The 21,271-nt window shown below is 45.4% G+C and overlaps 1 protein-coding gene across 2 annotated transcripts in view; it reads left to right on the top strand.

The window, feature by feature from the left end:
- Nucleotides 1–21,271, top strand: part of GART (phosphoribosylglycinamide formyltransferase, phosphoribosylglycinamide synthetase, phosphoribosylaminoimidazole synthetase) — a 74,275-nt gene that overhangs the window by 3,836 nt on the left and 49,168 nt on the right. The window contains exons 1-2 of one of the 2 annotated variants that reach the window (XM_073617159.1): nucleotides 1,643–2,036; nucleotides 18,751–18,897. In XM_073617159.1, coding sequence (XP_073473260.1) covers nucleotides 18,753–18,897 — 145 coding nt within the window. In that variant the 5' untranslated portion in view covers nucleotides 1,643–2,036; nucleotides 18,751–18,752. Of the gene's footprint in view, nucleotides 1–1,642; nucleotides 2,037–18,750; nucleotides 18,898–21,271 lie in introns of those variants that run through there. The other variant, XM_073617160.1, reaches the window with a different exon arrangement.

The following is a 21,271-nucleotide window of genomic DNA, read 5'->3' as shown; positions in this document are numbered from 1 at the left end:
GGTGCCTACCCGGCACTGGGGCTGCTCGCTTGTCAGGGTAAGGTTGAGATCAGAGACCCGTCGCACCACATCGAAGGACGGCGTGCGTTCCACCCGGCGTGAGAAGCAACCAGAGAGCCGGATGTAGGTAAGAATCACGTGACCACGTACTGCTCCTACGTACGTTTCGTTGTGAACGTCCTCAGGGAAGCCCCAAAGTAGCCCCTGAACTATTTTTGGGTGACACTGATAAGAACAAATACTACACTTGATGTTGCTCCACACCTTCTCAGCATGTACAGATGTAAATGGAGCCTCCTTTAGATACTTTGCCACATTTGTTGCAGATACGGCAGCCCATTGAAATCAATAAACTGCCCTATGTGTGCAGCGTAAAAAACACGCAAAAAAAGTGCGTTTCAAAATCGCTAAATGTAAATAAGGCCCAGAGCATTGTGCCACGTTCCAATTTGCAAGTTTTTTTTTTTTTTTACTACGCTTTTTGCTGCATTTGTCTTTTTTTTTTTTTTTTTTGCATGCGGCAAATCGCACGTTTGCTTCTTGCATTTGCGTTGCCATTTACAATTAAAGGCACCGCAAGTGAGATGCATGTTTTTGGTGCATTTTGGAAACATGTACAAGAATGTGAAAAAATAAAATGCATTTCAAATCGCCAGGTGCCAACAGAGCCCCGGGATGTATTTATAAGCTTTACTAGTTTTATTTTATTCTTTATTTTTTGCACATCTAAAGGAGCCCCAGGAATGCGTTTATAAATATCACATCTAAAGGAGGCCGGGGATTCGCCATAGGCTTCCCTATTAGTGAACCTATTACACCATGTAGCTGGAACACACTGTTCCCGGAAAATGACGGGGTGTAATGACACATTCGGCGACCCATCGCAGTTTGCTCCGGAAGTGACGTTCCGCTGACAAATTACGCACTGCGCATGCGTAAGTACTCCATATGCGTTCCACAAGTTTTGCCACAATACCAACTAGTGAAAAGCATCAGATAATGTCACGGAAGTGACGTTACAAACAATACAAACACAGAGGCGGGAGCGCGCACAGCTACAGCAGAATCAATGCTGATTTATACCTTCACATTACACACAATGCTAATTTATACGTTCATGTTGAGGGTGGGTGCAATTTAATCCTGCTAAACACACACAATCTATAACAAATGAACATCTGATCGATGTCTCGCTGCATATATACTACAAACACTAGCCACTGCAGCAAAACATCGATCAGATGTTCATTTGTTATAGATTGTGTGTGTTTAGCAGGATTAAATCCCCCCCCCCCCCAACATGAACGTATAAATTAGCATTGTGTGTAATGTGAAGGTATAAATCAGCATTACTTCTGCTGTGTTTGTATTGTGTGTAATGTGACCATATAAATTAGCATTGATTCTACTGTAGCAGTGCGCGCTCCCGCCTGTGTTTGTATTGTGTATAACGTCACTTCCGTGACATTATCTGACGCTTTCACTGGTCGGTATTGTGGCAAAACTTGTGGAACGCATATGGAGCACTTACGCATGCGCAGTGCGTAATTTGTCAGCGGAACGTCACTTCCGGAGCAAACTACGATGGGTCGCCGAATTTGTTGTTACACCTGGAACGCACGCTCTGGCCAGCAGATGGCGCTGCGGTATCACAGTGGGAGCAGCACTGCACTGCACGTGGGTCTCCCTGGCTGTAGTATGCTTTGCATTGATCCGGTTAGATCTGGGAGTCGCTGGGACTGCCTGCAGAAGCGCCATACAGAACAGCTTTTGTAAAACTACAGTTCCCGTCATGCCTCCCTGCTGGGACTCGAAGTCCTTCACCTCCAGAAATTACACTTGTAATAACCAAAGCGTGATATAGATTATAGGAAAGCATACATCCGGCCAGCAGGGGGCGGTGCAGCTCAGGTCACGTGGTACATTGTGCTCTGTGCAGATAAATGAGAGCAGCAGTCAGATCAGGATACACGTGGGCTGTACACAGGGATAGAAGAGGACAGGGACTGTCTCATAAGGACACGCAGAGCTAGAAGGTAAGTGTGCAGAACATTCCTCCATTATATGATGAGCTCTGCTAGTCCTGTTCTGCTGCAGAGCTTTCATTCTGCACAGAAGTATTTAATATAGTATTCCTCCCTACTCTCATCCCCTTCCTGATAGATATATACAGGGGCGTTGCTAGGTCTGAAAAGATCTGGGGCTAGAGCCCATAGCAGCGCTCGCCAACCTTTTTGCATGCCTGCAAGGGGGGGGGACCAGTGATAAGCCATTTATCACGGGCAAATGGCTGGTGTTGGCACTTCAATCATCATGGCATAATGATTGATATGGTGTCAGGGTGATTGAAGTGCATTATTTCTATTGTTACATTATAATCTATAATGAAGTGGTTCAACTCACCATACTGCAGAATCAGTGGGAGCCCTGAGCGTGTCACTTGCCACATCTCCTGCCACCTGATGCACCATGTCACTTGCCACCGTTGTCTGTCACCATTTGCAGATTGTCACTTGCCACGTCACCGGCCACCAGATGTGGGTTGTCACTTGCCATGCCAGCCAGTGCCACCAAATGTGGCGTACAGTGAAAGATGATGTTATCTCTCTGCTGCTCGCCGCACCTCACTCCCAAATTGAAGAGGCCTAGCTGTGAAGAGCGCTGATGTGGAGCGGGTGGAGAGAGATGTCATCTATGCTCGCTCGCTTCTCTTCTCTCCTTTGCCTCTCTCATGCAGCCAGCCCACCTGGTGCAACAGCTTCAACCCACTGGTTAGGCAGGGACCCTGGGCAAGAGACTCGGGGCTATGGGCCCCAGATTGGGGGCTATAGTCCCAATAGCCACCCCCTAGCAACACCCCTGGGGGGAGAGAGAGATATTACACCCAACTCTCATCCCCTGTGTCACGATCTTCCCCTGAGTGTCATCTTCCTTCGCAATCTACCCCCTCCAAGCGTTGCGCCCCCCCCCCCCCCCCCCCCCATCGCGATCTGCCCCCTCCCAAGTGGACCCCCCCCCCCTGTTTGTTTTTTTGTTTTTTTTGTCCCCCCATCCTGGTTTACTCAACCATCATCAGCCGATATTATTTATTTATTTTTTTTCCCACTATTGTTTGTCCCTGTCCTGATTTAATCTACTCTCCTAGGTATGTAAATGCAACTTGGTAAAGAAAATAAATTGAAATCAGTGAAAAGAAATTTCCAAAAAAAATGCACCACATTGCATGTGAAAAACAGTTATGAGCTGATAACTTTTTGTGCTAACTGGTGTCCATTCCCACTGTCTCTGAACTGCACAAACCCCTCCCTATGTTATGGAGGTTTTTTTATTCTGAATGCAGCCCCTTACTTTCAATGGGCCTGTACACACAGGTGCATAAATATCAGTAATTTTGGCAATGCGTTTTATATCAGTAAAAAAAAAAAATGGCATTACTATTCACTTTTACACATGTTCATACACATTGTGCAGACCATACTGTTTAAGTGATCTTTCAGGAAGATCTGGCATTCATACATCAGTATTGTGTGCAAGGATCCATATATTTTATTTTTTTAGGTATCCTTTTAATTCAGAAGGCAGGATGTGATTGGATAAGCGTGGCATGGGCAGCCATGGTAGCCATATTTCTTTAAACACTGGATTCCAGTAAAGTGACTCCGTCACTATCAAAGGTCTCTGCAAAAGAGGAATGTTTAGGGCCTGTCTAAGATATTATTATGCTGCAGTACCATGCAGGGTGGATTTGATTTAAATCATAATTTTTAAAAAGCAACTGTCATCTGTTCTGCAGCGGCTCCTCCTCTGACCCGCTGTTGACTCACCGACAGTCCCATTCACTTTAATAGGACGGCTGGTGATGTGGCAGTGACACAACAAGGTGAGGGATGTGGCGGCAGCAGGTGAGTGAATGCCCGCTAACGGGCTCTGCCATGATGGATCTGAAATGACAGGTGCTCTTTAAATGTAAGGACTTATTGCTGGTAATTAGAGTTTTTATCATTTGCAAACAAAATGAAGGTTTCCTATTTACAATAATAAGCGGTCGGGTTAGTAAAACAGCAATATCGGAACCGATTCAATCATACAGTTTGTAGCGTACATATATTTGCAAAACAATGTGATAAAGGAATATGCCTGAACTTTCTTTTATCTCATGGTTACTGTGAAATTGTGTAAATGTATCAATGCAGTGCATGTTATCTCAGCTTGCAGAGCTTGGATTCATTGAATGAGTTTAACAAAAAGTTAAATATTGCAGAAAATGCAGCCTCGTGCTCCAGAACTAACCTCCATGTCATGCTGAATAAATTATTAATGTATCTTAAAAAAAAAAAAAAAAAAAAAAATCAATCTTTAGATTGATTTCTCCTTTCGTCTTCCAGGACAGCCTCTAAGACATAGGGTTCCTACCTCTGGGACAGGAAACGCGTATACCCAATTCGTTTAAAAGGTGGTCCTCCAGGCCTCCCTCTTCAGTTTTTTTTTGTGCTTTCTGCCGGACAGGAAGGAGCATGTTGGGGACCGAAGGGGAGCTCCATATCTCAAGGGTCATCCTGGGAGAGCCCCTGGTGTGGACTGTCCTCTGCCTGTAGCACCCCTCTGTCCTGTCAGGGAGGAGTAGGGTCGCTGTAAACTACCGCTGCCTTTGCTCAGGGAGAGCAGGACCCTGGTGTTGCTGCAGACCCTACCTCCCATGCCCCGCTAGGTACCTGTGTCTTGGCCGGCGGGAGACGCTCGGCTGTCCATGCTGGTGCCTTATCCGGTTCTTCCATGCAGCTTGAGGGGGTGGGGCTTCTGCGATCCAGCAGGAGAAAGTGATGAGAGCGTACTTCCGGTGGGACCACGTCATCGGGGCTCCACGACACACTGTCCAGTCTCTTGGGCGCAGCGGTGTGTGTACAGGCGTTCGGAGCGGCAGAAAAGGCTCCGGGAGACTCAGTGAGCACCAAGGACCATGGAGGGTACAGGTGGACTTCGGTTCAGCAGGCTCCGGCACCTCTCGGGTAAGCGTGGTGAGGGTAGACCATGGCTTACACTGGGGGGTCGGGGTCCTTTAGACCTAAAAGAGCCCTCCCTGGGTGGGGAGCCACAGGTGATGGGCTGGACACTTCCTAGACTTATCCTAAACACCGTGGTGGTGGTGTGGGTCAGGGCTGCAATTCTAATGGGGGATTTGTTTGTCAAACAAGGTCAAACAAGATAGGACCCAGATGCAGCTGCCTAGGAAAAAATGTGCCGTATGTGGGACCAAGTTAAGCGCCAATTGGGAAAAGCCACTTTGCCCCGAGTGTGTCAGCAGTTTAGTCAAGGATGATTCTGTGGCAGCATGTCATAAAATTCTGACATCATCAAGGATGAGATTGCATCCACATTCCAGTCCTTCAAGGGAATGATGGATCAAACGCAGGGTCCCTCTTTATCCTTATCCAGGGCAGTGAGTATGCCTTACTTATCCAAGCCTAGTCAGGAGGATGAGGGGGATAGGGAAATGGTACTGAGATCGCTAGCCACCTCTCAAGCGCCTTCAGAATCCGACTCTGATTGGGAGGAGGATTCCTCCAGGGGGTCCAGATACAAATTGATCTTCTAAAGGCCATCTATGACACATTGGAAATTTGTGAGGAGCAGGTCCAGCTTTCTAAGCACGACCTTATGTACCAGGGGTCTAGTGCACATAAGAACAGGGTATTCCCCGTGCATAAATCTCTGGAATAGATTTTGCTCGAGTGGGAGTTGCTGGAAAAGTGGCCATTCTTTTTAGGCAGCCTCAACTGGAGGTTCCCTTTTGAAGCAGATGCTTCTCATCCCTGGAATAAAATTCCCAAACTTGATGCGCAGTTAGCCAAAGTCTCTAAAAAGACAGATTTGTCTTTTGACGACCTGGGGTCTCTTAGAGATCCCATGGACAAAAGAGGGGACCTGCTGCTTAAGGCTTGGGATGCCTCGTCAATTGGGCTGAAACCAGCCCTTGCAGCTACTTGCGTGTTCAGAAATCTGGAATGTTGGCTAACACAATTACAGTCCCACATTTCATGTGGCACCTCTGGGGCAACAACTTTTGAAGTTATTTCCGTTACTATTCAAGGCAGTCTTCTTTTTTTTTTTTTTTTTTTTTTTTTTTTGGCAGATGCCTCTGCGGAATCGGTAAAATTGACGGCTAGGTCAGCTGCATTAGTAAATCCCAGCTAGAAGGGCTGTGTGGCTAAAAGCCTGGACAGACGACACTGCCTCAAAGCTTAAGCTTTGTGGGTTCCCTTTTTCAGGTGACCACCTGTTTGGGCCTGGACTCCAGGAGGCGCTGGAACGCATTCAAGATAGGGAAAAAAGCATTTCCAGGAAAAGAAAATCGAAGGTAAAAGCTTTTTTTCGAGGTCCCAGGCAGCAGGCATAACGAGAGGCCGCCCCAAGAAACATCGGACAGGCCACAAGGGGCATGGTAGAGGAGGAATCCTATTTAATCCTCCTCAAAGCCCCAGTGACTCCTGCATCCCAGTGGGAGGGAGACTGCGGGAGTTCCTCCCACAATGGACCACTTCAGAGTTTCCTTCTTTCGCTCGGGTGGTTAATCAACCAGGACAAGTTCCAGCTGACCCCAGTACAGGAGGTCCTGTATTTGGGGTACAAGATCTTGTCAGTGGAGTCGAGGATGTTTCTCCCCAGGGAAAAGATCCAGAAAGTGGATCGGGCAGTAGCTCAGCTTCAATCCAATCAGGTATGCCGGATCAGAGAAGTCATGAGGGTGCTGGGTCTGATGACGTCCTGTTTCCCAGCAGTGGCCTGGACAAGGCTTGATCAGCGCACTTTGCAGAGTCTTATGCTATGTTACTGGGATGGCAAGAAGCAGAGCCTAGATCAAGCTATGCCCCTATCATCCAGAGTCAAGAGGTCGTTGTGGTGGCGGGCTCATTACAATCTGGACAAGGGTCTGTCCTGGACCCGACCTGCAGCCATAGTGGTAACAACCGATGCCAGTGCATTTGGCTGGGGTGCCCACAATGAGGTAATCTTAGCCCAGGAGTCCTGGTCGCCAGTAGAAGCATGTCAATCCTCCAAATCAGAGGGAACTTCTTGCAATTTTGCAGGGGGGGGACCAGAAGCCCTACTCCGCAGTCTATAGAAAACAAGATTCTGTGTTGGGCCGAGGTAAACTTGTCCTCATTGTCAGCCATTCATCTGAAGGGCTCTCAGAATTCGCTGGCGGATTTTCTCAGCCATCAGCGTTTAAGTCAGGATGAGTGGTCCCTCAACAGGGAGGTGTTCGAGGAGATTGTGCTATGCTGGGGTCAGCCGGAGGTAGACCTCTTTGCCTCAGAAGGCAACAAGAAGGTGGCACAATTCTTCTCCATCCGCTGGACCAGGCCAGGGGGATAGACGCCTTTGCCAATCCTTGGCAGTTCAGTCTCTGTTACGCCCAGCCCCCCCCCCCCCCCCCCAGTGAGGCTGATAGCCTTTGTTCTCCAAAAATTTGTGGCTTTAAACTTCTCCACAACTTTATACCTGGTGTATTCATTAGCTTTCATGATGCTGTTCACTAAGGTTCTCTAACAAACCTCCCGAGGGCTTCACAGAACAGCTGTACTTATACTGAGATTAAATTACACACAGGTGAACTCTATTTACTAATTAGGTGACTTCTGAAGGCAATTGGTTCCACTAGATTTTAGTAAGGCTGGCCATACACTATACAATTTTCTGATTCAATTTCCTTTAGATTTACCTTCAACTATGTAGTGCAAGGGCCTGTCTGATTGCATACAAATTGAAAGGGTTTAGGTTTGACCTCATATTATATGGTTTTGGTAAATCTAAAGGAAAGTTGAACAGGAAAATTGTATAGTGTATGGCCACCTTAAGAATGAGCTCAGGTGTGTTTGCATCCGCACGTGCAGAGCCCGCCAGGAAGTCGGCACTGCAGAGCACTTATCACAAGCAGTGAGACAGTTGCATAGTTAGTAAGGTTAAATAAAGACACCAGTTCAACCTGAGTGAGTGTGGGTGCGTGCATGTCTACAATTGTCCCTGTACATTGTGTCTCATTAAGATGCTCCTTTATTATATATTTATCTAAGGTACCCTTCTAGCACCGTCAATTTTACGCAGCACTCCACAAATGCATTGCACACTCACATCAGTCCCTACCCTCAAGGAGTCCACAATCCAAGAAAATTTCAAGGGGTAGGAATACTTTTTTAAGGCACTGTACATGTCAAAATTACAAGCATGCAGGAGCGAGTGCATGGATTTGAACGCACATTGTTTGCATTCAGATCTGTCATATTGACATGTGATTGTGTCCTGTACAGAATCTGCATCCACTTCTAGAGTGAATGCAGTTGCAGAAAACAGTGGATCAGCCTGTAGGATGAGATTGACACTGACAGTTCAAGTGCCTGGGAATAAATTTCCAAAATTGTGACTTCTAATGGTGCACCAAAATGAAAATTCTGGACGTCTTACCGAAGACAAAATAGGAATACATGATTAGGGCAGGACCACAGCCTGCAGAACCTTCCTGCCAAAAGACTGGTCCTGGCTGACCAGCAGATCCAGCCTGTAATGTTGTACAAAGGTCGGGAAAGTGAACCAGGTTGCTGCCTTGCAGATCTGGAGGGGATGCTCCAGCCCTTTCAGCCCAAGATACTGCCCTGGTTAAATGAGCATTTACTCCAGACGGTGGTGTCAAGGATGCTGCATTGTATGGCTCTGTGATGGCCGACTTCATCCACCTTGCAAGGGTATTTTTAGATGCTTTTTACCCCTGTTTCGGCCTGCGAACAATACAAACAGGCTTGAGGAGACTCGTCATTTCTTGGTGCGCTCAATGTAAGCGATCAAACATCTCCTGATGTCTATTTTATTAAATGACACCTTCACGTTGTTGGGCTCCCTGCAAAAAGGGATCACATTCCCCTCGGATTTATGAAAGTCAGATGGTACTTTTGGAGCTGGGTCGAGAGAGAGAGAGTGAGTAACTTTGTAAAAAGAAATGATGCAGAAAGGCTGCGCGATAGTATGTATGTATTCAATTCTATTTTGAAACGCTTGTACTTGACAAACGTATTCACCTGTTTGAGGTTTAGAATGAGTTGGAACTTCCCCGATGACTTTTGTACTAGAAAAGTGTGCGAATAACATCCACACCCTCTTTGGCTTGGGGGGATGTAGCTGATTACCTTCTCCTCTTCTAACATCTACTGCAGGAGTGAGGACATTGAAGTAGCTTTCTCCTCGTCTCTTGGTAGAAACGTATGATGAAAGCTCTGGGGCGGACAATCCAATAACTATCCTGTGCCCAAACTGAATAATTCCAGATTAAAGTTGTTGGAAGATGCAGCCTGCCGTTGCGGGAGGAATGCACCCAGTCTTCTCCCCACTTGGCCGGCCAAGTCACTGGGAAGTTTTTTTTTTAGACTGGGGGGGTTAAATGGAAAGCCACTCTATACTGCCAGCACTTCTCTTCTTCTTCTGTTTAGATGGGAGATTCATGTATTGCTGAGGGCGGTCACTTCGACCTCCCACTGGATCCCTGGGAGGACGAAAATTTCTCTTCTGCTTTCTGGGGAAAAAGCCCTCCCCTCTTCTTCTTCTTTTTTTTTTTTTTTTTTTTTTTTTTTCCTTCTTGTCCGTTGACCTCTCCAGCTCCTTGTCAAAGAGCAATTCCCCTGGGAAGGGAACAGGGCTTACTCTAAGATACTGTATCTCCTTGCCAGAACTTTAGCCAAATAGCCCTTTTAACTTCATTGATTAAGGCTGTAGATCTGGCAGAAAATTTCACTGACTCGTGAAGGTATCTGCTATATAGGCCACTGCCTTGCTGAGGGTTGGAATAGCCTCATATCTTTTAGGGGAGTATCTGACTCTAGAAGAGAACGGGGCTGCTTCAGCCATAAATCGAGTATGGGCCACACATGTAGTGGCTAGAGTTGGCTTAAAGTTAGGGGAGCAGGCCTCCCAAGCTTTCCTTAAATACCCCTCGGCCTTTCTATCCATTGGGTCCTTTAAAGAGCATGCATCCTCAAATGAAAGTTCTGGGTTTTTTTTTTTTTTTTTTTTTTTTTTTTTGTTTTGTTTTTTTCTCTTTGATACTTTGGACACTTCCCTCTCAAACACATGTTTTTATGGATCTTTCCACTGTCTAGGTGCCTCTGCTTTGCTGTCTTTGGGGCTTGTCCTGAAGCTGATTAAAAATAACACTTCCGCCCTAATTACTTCCCCTGAAGTAACGGACATATAAGCAAACACCTGGTGGTGCTAATCACTGAGGCCATGATGCAGGAACCCCCCCCCCCCCCGTGCCCCCACCACAAAAGGAGGAGGGCAAACGAGCCCCCTGTTTTCTTACCTTAGGACCGGCATCAGCTGATGTCGCCTCCAGACCTGCTTCTATGGTGGCTGCTTTCTTCATGCTGGCTTACCTGAATAGTCACCGGACGCTATGCTTTGCCTCCACCCTTTTTATATGGTGGAGTGGAATAGCTGGAGCGGCGCTGTGGATCTGGCGCCGCCTGACTCCACCAACAGGTACCTGCACTGAGGCTACCACCAAACGAAGGGACCCCCTCTCCTTTAATTTCATCCAGACCTGCTTACCTGGTCCAGGGTTGACACGAGCACATTCCTATCCCCAGGAGTACTGCCCCTGTTTAAGGGATATGACCGCCGGGAGGCCCCTCCCACCTAGCACGTAGGCCTGGTGAAACAGCAAAAATTGTTCCTGACTGGCTGGAGGAAACTCATACTGAGGGGCTACTGCCTGTGTCTGTTCTTTGATTATGTGGATCATGTGTTTCCTGTGCTAGGTGGGAGGAGCCTATCCCTCTGTAGGCCATCCTGGAAGATGACTTGGGGGGGGGGGGGGGGGATGGGAAAGAATATCCTTTTGTAAATTGTATTTTGTTTGACCTTTTTCATTTAATATCGTGAATTTAAATGAATACAAATTTTTCAGCCTTCTTCCTCTTTGCTGGGGGTGGGGGACTTCTCCCCTCGGGAAGGAGAGAAGATCTTCAACCCTTTGCATGCATCCATCTTGAGATTACATGTGGATTACACCCACTTACCAACTGAGAAGCAAGAGAGCGTGCTAAATGTCTGTGGTGTGGCTGGTGTCTTTCAAGAGAACCTGTCTGTTTGTCCCGAACAAGCAAGGTGATAAAATCCCTTTAATTACTTAAAGACCGCCCACCGCAGATATATGGCAGCTCTATTGTGCGAAACAATATACCTGTATGTAATAAAATATGTAGCACTACCTCAGTCTCAGTGTGAAAAAATAAAACCTAAATAAGATATCAAAAATATTCAATAAAGATATATGTGCAAAAATGATATATAAATATACCAACAAAGTGCAGTTGTGCACACAGTGAAAACATTTGTTGGTATATTTATATATCATTTTTGCACATATCTTTATTGAATATTTTTGATATCTTATTTAGGTTTTACACTATCCTTTTTATTTTCTCACACTGAGACTGAGGCAGCGCTACATATTTTATTACACTTGTTTATTAGGGTTATGTGAGTACACTACTTTATGTTGGCAGCTCCTTGTCTATTTTATCTATTAGTGTGGTTTTTGCACATTTAGTTATTACCTTTTACCCAATATACCTGTATGTCATTTCCTGCAATAGACAGCGGGGGTGCACACCTGTGCTGATTGGCCATAGGGGGAGCCAGTCAGCGGCAGACGCAGTGTCTTTGACCGGGAGCCGCCGATCATTCCCCAGAGGCAGAACTGCGATCTGCCTGACAGTGACGAACACAGTGATCTTGTGTTCCTGCTAGGCAGGAAGACTGATCTCTGTTCACCTACTCAGTCCATCCCCCACACAGTAAGCAAGCACCTCTTAGGGACACACTTAACCCTTTGATCGCCCCTGGTGTTTACCCCTTCCCTGGCAGTGTCTTTAGTACAGTAACAGTGCATATTTTTAGCACTGATCACTGGGTCCCAAAAAAGTGTCGGGTATCTGATTCGTCCGCCACAATGTCCCAGTCCTGCTAAAAATCACTGATCGCCACCATTACTAGTAAAGAAACCTAAATATCCCATAGTTTTTAGAGGCGATAACTTTTTGTGCAAACCAATCAAACACTTGGCATTTTTATTTACCAAAAATATGTACCAGAATACATATTGGCTTAAATTGATGAAGAAATTCGAGGGGGGGGGGGGTTACTTTTTTTTTTTTTTCCTTCAAAATTTGCCACTTGTTTTTTTGTTTTTTTGTTTTTTTTTTTTTTTTTTGTTTTGTTTTGTTTTATAGCTCAAAAAATAAAAACCGCAGAGGCGATCAAATATCGCCAAAAGAAAAGCTCTATTTGTGGGGGAAAAAGGACATTAATTTTATTCGGGTACAGCGTTGCACGACCACAATTGTCAGTTAAAGTAACACAGTGCCGTATCACAAAAAATGGGCTGGGCCTGAAGTGGTTAAACTTGAAGATCAGCTAGAACAGTATTTAGAATACAACTTCATAGCAGTAAGAATTTCACAATTGCATTGGTAGTACAGCGCAGCTTTCCAGTATTGAGCATGTAAAGCTAGGCCATGCAAGCTCAGCAGCAAAGCATAACCAAAAATTTTATTCTACAGGAATCTATGGGATTATCACTGGGATCAAAGTCTAAATACACTTTCTGCCAGTAGAAGATACTGCAGGCCTGGCATAAAGATTAGCAGAGGAATTTGTTTTGTTTGAACAAAACGACTGCTATTTACATGCAAACACATCAGCAGAAAGTAGTAGGCCTAAATCAATAAGTTTTCAGGGGGGAAAATGGGAGTTTTCTGCTGTGATGGACAGAGTAGTACAAAGTCTGCTGTTCACTGTTTTTGGTTGTAGGTAGGCATTGCTAGCACCAGTCACCCAAACCCCCTTCCAGGCTGTTATCTCAAGGACGTCTATGTTGTAATGTGTGATGCAGACAACTGAGGGAGTCTGACTTCTACTGCAATATTTCCCACAATCTAAAGTAAATAGAAGGTTCGGTGTAAGACTGAGATACCCTTGTGGCAAGTGTGTGGAGTTTGGAACTTTGGTACAGGATCTCTCATATGTCCTAACTCTGGTAAAAGGGGCAACTTTCTTCACTTTTAACCAAGTCCAATAGTAGTAGTTGGTAAAGTTCACCTGGACTTGCTCTGTAATTGGGCGGCACAGTGGTGTAGTGGATAGCACTTTCGCCTAGCAGTAAGAAGGGTCGCTGGTTCGAATCCCAACCATGACACTACCTGCCATGGAGTTTGCATGTTCTCCCTGTGCCTGTGTGAGTTTCCTCCGGGTACTCCGGTTTCCTCCCACATTCCAAAGACATGCCGGTAGGTTAAAAGGATCCTGTCTAAATTGTCCCTAGTAAGTATGAATGTAAGATGGGGACCTTAGATTGTAAGCTCCTTGAGGGTAGGGACTGATGTGAATGTATATGTATATCGCTGCGTAAATTGACGGCGCTAAATAAGTACCTGAAATAAAAATAAATAATTGGTTTAGTGTCTTCATTTATTTAGATCATGGTATAGCCAGTTGTATTTTGATCACATTTATCTAGGTCATGGTATTGCTAGTAGTAATAGTAAGTCAAATTCACCTTGATCATGGTAATAGTTAGTAGTAGTTGGTCACACACATCTACATCATGGAATGGCTAGTAGTGGGTCATTCTCATCTAGGTCACGGTATAGCTAGCAGTAGTTGGTCACAAACATCTAGGTCATGGCAAAGCTAGTAGTGGGTCACCTATATATCTAGATCATGTATAGCTTGTAGTAGAGTTTAACATGCTATTTGTAGTTGGGCACGTTGATCTAGGGCATGGTATTGCTAGTAGTAGGTCACACTTACTTATTTTGGTTATGGTATAGAAGGTAGTAATAGTAGGTCACATTCACTTAGACCATGGTATAGTTAGAAGTAGTGGGTCATACTTCTCTAGGTCAAGGAACTATTCTTTCCACTCATACCAGACGCTATTCTGCCAACTGACACCAACAATGGGATACTGTTCCTCCTAATGATGCCAACGATGGGGTACTATTCCTCCTCCTAATACTAAAAGTAGCGATGCTAGGAAAATTTCCTCACCCGCTGGACACAGTCCGGCCCCCCTAAAGTCTTTGGACAATAAACTGGCCATTTGTTTAGAAAGTTTGGAGACCCCTGTAGTAGTTGGTCACATGATCTAGCTAGTAGTAGTTGGACATGTTTTTCTAAGTCACGGTGTAGCAAGTAGTTGGTCACATTCATCTATATTATGGTATAGCTAGTAGTAGTGGATCACAAATTTTATAGGTCATGGTATAATGTAGCTAGTAGTAGTTGTTCACATTCATCTAGACTTTAATTTTTCACCCCTTCATCCAAGTAGCCTTGAGCCTCATGAATGTTTGAGGAAACCACTTGGACAAGTGGCAAAACACTTTCAACATTAGAGAACAAATCTATATGAATGTGACCAACTACGATGAGCTGTACCTGATGCATGACAACTTTCAGACGTTGTTCAGTTCCACTAAGCTTTTCACAAAAAAAGTGTAAACAAATTGAGGCAAACTACCAGCAAGAAGATTTTGGTCATCCATCCTTTTTCAGTTTTGATAAACTAGACTGGAAAGTTGATAGTGATTGGAATTGCCTGCATGAAGGTACTTTTAGACATTTGCTTATACAGTGCATCTGGAAAGTATTCACAGCGCTTCACTTTTTTCCACACTTTTTTTGTTGTGTTACAGCCTTATTCCGAAATGGATTAAATTCATTATTTTCCTCAATTTTACAAACCATACCCCATAATGACAATGTGAAAGTTTGTTTGAAATCTTTGCAAATTTTATTAAAAATGAAAAAATCACATGTTCATAAGTATTCACAGCCTTTGCCATGACACTCCAATATTTAGTTCAGGTGCATCGTGTTTCCACTGATCATCCATGAGATGTTTCTACAACTTGATTGGAGTCCATCTGTGGTAAATTCAGTTGATTGGAAGCGATTTGAAAGGCGCACACCTGTCTATGTAAGGTTTCATGCACACAGGACGCTGAAAAAAGTCGTTCTGAACGTCGGATTCCTGGCAGGAGAACTCTGCTTTAAAAACGTGATTTTATCAGCGTTTTGCATTGCCGTCAATGCACGTTTAGCAGTGCTAGCTTTTAGCTGCGTTTCTCTGGCTCTATTCAAAATCAATGGTTCCCCATGGGAGCCCATTGCTTTGAATAGAATTCGGGTCATGATGATCCGACTTGCGTGCTGCGGATGAAGGGGAACCCCGCCAAAATGAAGAAAAAAAAATTGGCGTGGGGTTTCCCCCCCCCCAAGACGATACCAGGCCACTCGGTCTGGTATGGATTTTAAGGGGAACCCCCTATGACGAAAAAAACGGCGTGGGGGTCCCCCAAAATCCATACCAGACCCTTATCCGAGCATGCAGCCCGGCTGGTCTGGAAAGGGGGTGGGGATGAGCGAGCGCCCCCCTCCTGAACCGTACCAGACCGCATACCCTCAACATATGGGGGGGGTAGGTGCCTGAGGTGGGGGCGCAGAGCCCCCCCCCCCGCCCCAAAAGCACCTTGTCCCCATGTTGATAAGGACAAGGGCCTCTTCCTGACAACCCTTGCCATTGGTTGTCGGGGTCTGCGGGCGGGGGGCTTATCGGAATCTGGGAGCCCCCTTTTATTAAGGGGGCCCACAGATCCCGACACACACCCCCCCCAACCTATGTGAATGAGTTTGGGGTACCCATTCACTAGGAAAAAAGTGTCAAAAATAAAACGCACTACACAGGTTTTAAAGTAATTTATTAGGCAGCTCCGGGGGTCTCTTCTGATATAATTTTCTTTTCTTCTCCCTTCTCCGCTCTCTCTTCGGTTCTTCCGCTGTCCAGTGTCTTCCGGGCTCCTCCGCTATCTCCTGCTCTTTAGCCCGCTCTTTTGCTAGCTCTTGCCCGGTCTTCTCCGTCTTCTTCCCTCTGCTCTTCTTCCGATGTTGACGCGACATGGGGCGTGGTCACCGGGTGCTGTCATCCGGTGATCCCACCCCTTATGACGTCACGTACCATCATCCCCCGGGTGGTGACGTCATAAGGGGCGGGATCACATCACCCGGTGACCATGCCCCATGCCAATGCAAACCGTGCACACGGCATTACAGTGGGAGAGAGCGTCGCGTCAACATCGGAAGAAGAGCAGAGGGAAGAAGACGACAGAAGACCAGGCAAGAGCTAGCTAAAGAGCAGAAAATAGCGGAGAAGCCCAGCAGAAGACACCGGACAGCAGAGGAAGAACTGAACAGAGAGGGGGAAAGAAATCCTAAGAGATCCCCAGGGTTGCCTAATAAATTCATAAATTACTTTAAAACCTGTGTAGTGTGTTTCCCCCCCCCCCCCCCCCCCCCCAGGTGAATGGGTAGGGGTATGATGTACTAGGGCTGGGAGATTTTGTTAAAAAAAAATCTTCGATTCTCTTAAAAAAAAAAAAAAAAACTCGATTCACGATTCGAATCGAGGTGTGTGTGTGGTTTTTTTTTTTTTTTTTTTTTTTTTTTTCTTTGGAAACCGCGCTGGTCCTGAGGCGCTGCGGGCATGAGATTTTAGGCGAGGCCGCGGCGTCCGCCCTCGCGGACTAGGCCAGAGCCGCGGCCTCACCTAAAAACTCCTTGCCTGCAGCTCCTCAGGTCGGGCCAGTGTCAGTGCTGGTCCTGAGGCGCTGCGGGCATGAGTTTTTAGGCGAGGCTGCGGCGTCCGGCCGAAGCCGCGGACTCGCCTAAAAACTCATGCCCGCAGCGCCTCAGGACCGGCGCGGTGAAAAAAAAGAAATCTAAAAAAATCGATTTGCTTAAATTTTGAATCTATTTGACCTCTCAACTCAAGATTTAAATAGATTTTTTTTTTTCCCCCAGCCCTACGATGTACCCCATACTCATTCACATAGGGTGGGGGGCCGGGATCTGTGAGCCCCCTTAATAAAGGGGGCTCCCAGATTCCGATAAGCCCCCGCCCGCAGACCCAACAACCAATGGCCAGGGTTGTCGGAAAGAGGCCCTTGTCCTCATCAACATGGGGACGAGGTGCTTTGGGGTGGGGGGGCGCAGAGCCCCACCCCTGCCCAAAAGCGCCTACCCCTCCATGTTGAGGGCATGTGGCCTGGTACGCTCGCTCGTCCCCACCCCCTTTCCAGACCGGCCGGGATGCGTGCTCAGATAAGAGTCTAGTATGGATTTTGGGGGGGGGGACCCCCACGCCGTTTGTTTCGGCGTGGGGGGTTCCCCTTAAAATCTATACCAGACCAAAGGGAACCCCATGCCAATTTTTTTTTTTTTTTTTTTTTTTTTTTTTTTTCCCATTTTGGCGGGGTTCCCCTTCATCCCCAGCACGCAAGTCGGATCATCATAATCCGACTTCTATTCAAATCAATGGGCTCCCGTAGGAGGCATAGAATAGAGGCAGGGAAACGCCTAACGAGGCCTAACGCTCTTTTTACAGCGTTAACCCTCGTTTAACACCTTTTACCGGTGTCTGGCGTTTCCAGGACTGCTCGATGGCGTTCAAAAAACAGGGGCTTTAAAAAAAAAATAAAACTCCAAAAAATGGCCATTTTGAGCTCCAGTGTGCTAGGAGCCTTAGTGCATATGAGAGCACCAGCCAAGCCATGAAGTCCAAGGATTTCTGTAGACCTCTGAGATGGGATTGTATCGAGGCACAGATCTGGGGAAAGGGTACAGAAAATATCTGCAGCATTGAAGGTTCCAATGAGCACAGTGGCCTCCATCATCCATAAATGGAAGAAGTTTGGAACCACCAGGACTCCTAGAGCGGGCCGCCCAACAAATCTGAGCGATCTGGGGAGAAAGGCCTTAGTCGGGGAGGTGACCAAGAAACCTGATGGTCACTTTGACAGAGCTCCAGCATTTCTTTGTGGCGAGAGGAGAACCTTCCAGAAGAACAACCATCTCTGCAGCACTCCACCAATCAGGCCTCTATGGTAGAGTGGCCAGACGGAAGCTACCCCTCAGTAAAAGGCACATGACAGCCCGCATGGAGTTTGCCAAAAGGCACCTAAAGGACTCTTAAACCATGAGAAACCAAATTCTCTGGTCTGAAATAGTGACCTCTTTGGCCTGAATGGCAACCACCGTCATGTCTGGAGGAAACCAGGCACCACTCATCAACTGGCCAATACCATCCCTACAGTGAAGCATGGTGGTGGCAGCATCATGCTGTGGGGATGTTTTTCACTGGCAGGAACTGAGACTAGTCAGGATCGAGGGAAAGATGAATGCAGCAATGTACAGAGACATCCTTGATGAACACCTGCTCCAGAGTGCTCTGGACCTCAGACTGGGGCAGGCGAAGGTTCACCTTCCAATAGGACACTGACCCTAAGCACACAGCCAAGATAAAAAAGGTGTGGCAACGGGACAACAACCTGATGGATCTTGATTGGTCCTGCAAAGAAGAATGGGAGAAACTGCCCAACAAAATAGATGTGCCAAGCTTTTGGCATCATACTCGAAAAGACTTGCGGCTGTAATTGATGCAAATGTGCTTCAACAAAGTATTGAGCAAAGGCTGTGAATACTTATGTACTTGTGATTTATTTGTTGTGTGTGGTTTTTTTTTTTTTTTTTTTTTTTTTTTTTTTTTTTTTTTCTGTGTATTCTTTCTGGATGCACTGTACTTGGATCTGGAAAACCTAGCCTGCCTAGAGTCTAGATCTCTCTAACCTGTTTTTATCATTGCAGAGATGGCAGAAGTGGTTCTGGTGATTGGCAGCGGTGCTAGAGAGCATGCCTTAGCCTGGAAGCTGGCACAGTCTAACCATGTGAAACAAGTCCTTGTGGCACCAGGAAATGCGGGTACTGCTACCAATGGGAAGATCACAAATTCTGGTAAGAACCATGCCTAGTACAGAGTGCTGATAGTGATTTGAAAGCTCTCCTTTTTTTTATTTATTTATTTATTTTTTTTCACGCTTCTAGGGTTTTTTTGTTTTTTTCCCTAAAGGCTAATATGGTGTATGGTGTAGCTGGTCTTCAAAAAGCACCCACTATGAAATTCTAGAGTGGAAATCCGTGAATAGGGAGAGTGGACTGTTCAGCTTGTGGCTAAAGGACCATACCTGGTTGGACTTTTGATCTCTGCTAAAACTGTCAAAATTTGAGCTGTGGGTGGCCCTGTCGGCACCCCTCCTCCCCCTTCCCCCCCTTTTTTTTTTTTTTTTTTTTTTTTTTTTTGCTGAACAGAGCTTGCATTCTACAGATGCTCACATCGATTTCTTTAACTCTCAGTTTTGCTCACAAATCACTCTTCCATCAGCTCCTCTTTAACCACCTGAGTCCCGAAACCATTTTTTCAATTTTAAACTTTTGGTTTACATGATTAAAAAATAAAGGCCTGAAGATTACTTAAAACCCCCAACCATTATATATTTTCTGAAAGCGGACACCTTAGAGAATACATTTTGGGATAGTTCTAATTTTTTATGTCACATGACTTTAGCACAACTGTTTATAAAATGCAAAATTTAAAAATGCACTAAAGTTAACTTAAGGGCACACAAACCCAATAGTTCATATAAAAGATGATGACGTTGCAGAGTAAATGTGTATATACCCAGCATTTCAAGCGTTGAAGCTGGGTGCACCTGTGAAACAGCGAAAAAATGTCTATCCTATATTTTCCATAGGTGATTCTTTAAAAGCCCCTATAGGTCATCATTTTAGTGTTACCCATGAGCTCTGGTGCTAAAATTATTGATCTCTCCCTGGCTTGCGCGGTGATATGTAACAGGTAGCACAATTGCCATATATGCCTGCGTATGTGGGGAGGCTTAAATAATTTTTTTTATATATAATATAATAATTTAAAAAATGTTATTTTATTTCTTGTGATGGCATATATGTGACAGGTGGTCTGGGGGGGGGGGGGGGGTGCTCTGCCGCTCATTCTCAGTGCTGTGAAGTAAAGAGCTGGGGGGGGGGCAGAAATTACCATTTTTAAATCTGGCAAGTGAGGAAGCCGGTCTTTTTTCTTTTTCTTCTTTTTTTTTTTTTTTTTTTTTTTTTTTTTTACCAAACAAAAATAGGGTTTTGATTTGTGTTTAAAAAAAGAAAAAAGCATGTGGACAGATGTGGATTTAAACCGATATAAAATGATCAGTTTTTCCATTGAGATGCATTGATGTCTGTTTTTCATCTTTCTACAGATGGATAAAATAACTGACAAACGGTCCGCATGTATGAAAGGGGTCTCATACTTGTGATCGTTGGGAAAAGTTATTCTCTTACAGATTTTTAAAGAGATCAATGGTGTTAGTGGGAACTTATGTGAGAGGCAGAAATTGCTTAAAGTGGAGTTCCACCCACTTTTACAACTCTTCAGCATCCCTCACTAAACTCTGCACTGTAAACAAATTGGATATTTTTAAATTTTTTTTTCTCAGCATCTGCTGTATTCATTTTTCACTTCCTCCTCCCTGGCCGCGGCCCATCGCATCATTTCCTGTTTGCAATGCCTTCTGGGAAGGGGCGGCAACTTCCTTTGAAACTGCCGTTGCTATGGAAACCTGACCTGAAACCTATTACACTGCTTGTGCTGCACTGAGCATGTGCGAGATCTGCAAGGATGAGATCCAGGAAGAAATACAGTCTGGCTTCAGATGCCCTCACTTAAGATGGCCACGGCCTGCTGGAAGTTTATAAAATAACAAACTACTGCTATAAACTAACAAAACAGACCTTAGCTTACAGACTAACTTTACTAGAATACATTAAGCTTGTGTAATATAGGGGTATTTTTATTTAAAAAGTATAATTTCGGCCGGAACACCACTTTAACCCCTTCCCGCCGACCGTACGCAGATATGCGTACTCGGCTTTCTGGGGTTATACCGGGATGGAACACCACTTTAAGAACAAACCTACAGAATCTTGTTTGTAACCTGGGGACTGCTTGTATCTATGCAATTTTTAGCGTCTCCAAAGTATATGTAGAAGAGTGCCTAGACCATACCTTGGACAGGGTGTCGGGCAAATTTAATGAGTTTCAATGGTATATGATCAGATCTATTGAGGAGGAACAACTGTGACAAGTTCTTTGTGAGGGTGATGGGGATATCGGTGGATGAGTTTCCAAAATTATATGTCCAATTGTTCATGTTCACTGGCTCACTGCTGTCAATTGAGTGAGTAAGTCTTCCCCCCCCCCCTCTTTTTATAGATAATGCCAGCACATGATTCCCAATTTCAAGCAATGCTTCCTGGC

This window comes from Aquarana catesbeiana, linkage group LG02 (genome assembly GCF_042186555.1).
Source record: "Aquarana catesbeiana isolate 2022-GZ linkage group LG02, ASM4218655v1, whole genome shotgun sequence".
Taxonomy (NCBI): Eukaryota; Metazoa; Chordata; class Amphibia; order Anura; family Ranidae; genus Aquarana; species Aquarana catesbeiana.
Note: the sequence above shows the minus strand (reverse complement) of the source record. Positions and strands in the feature narration are given on the sequence as shown.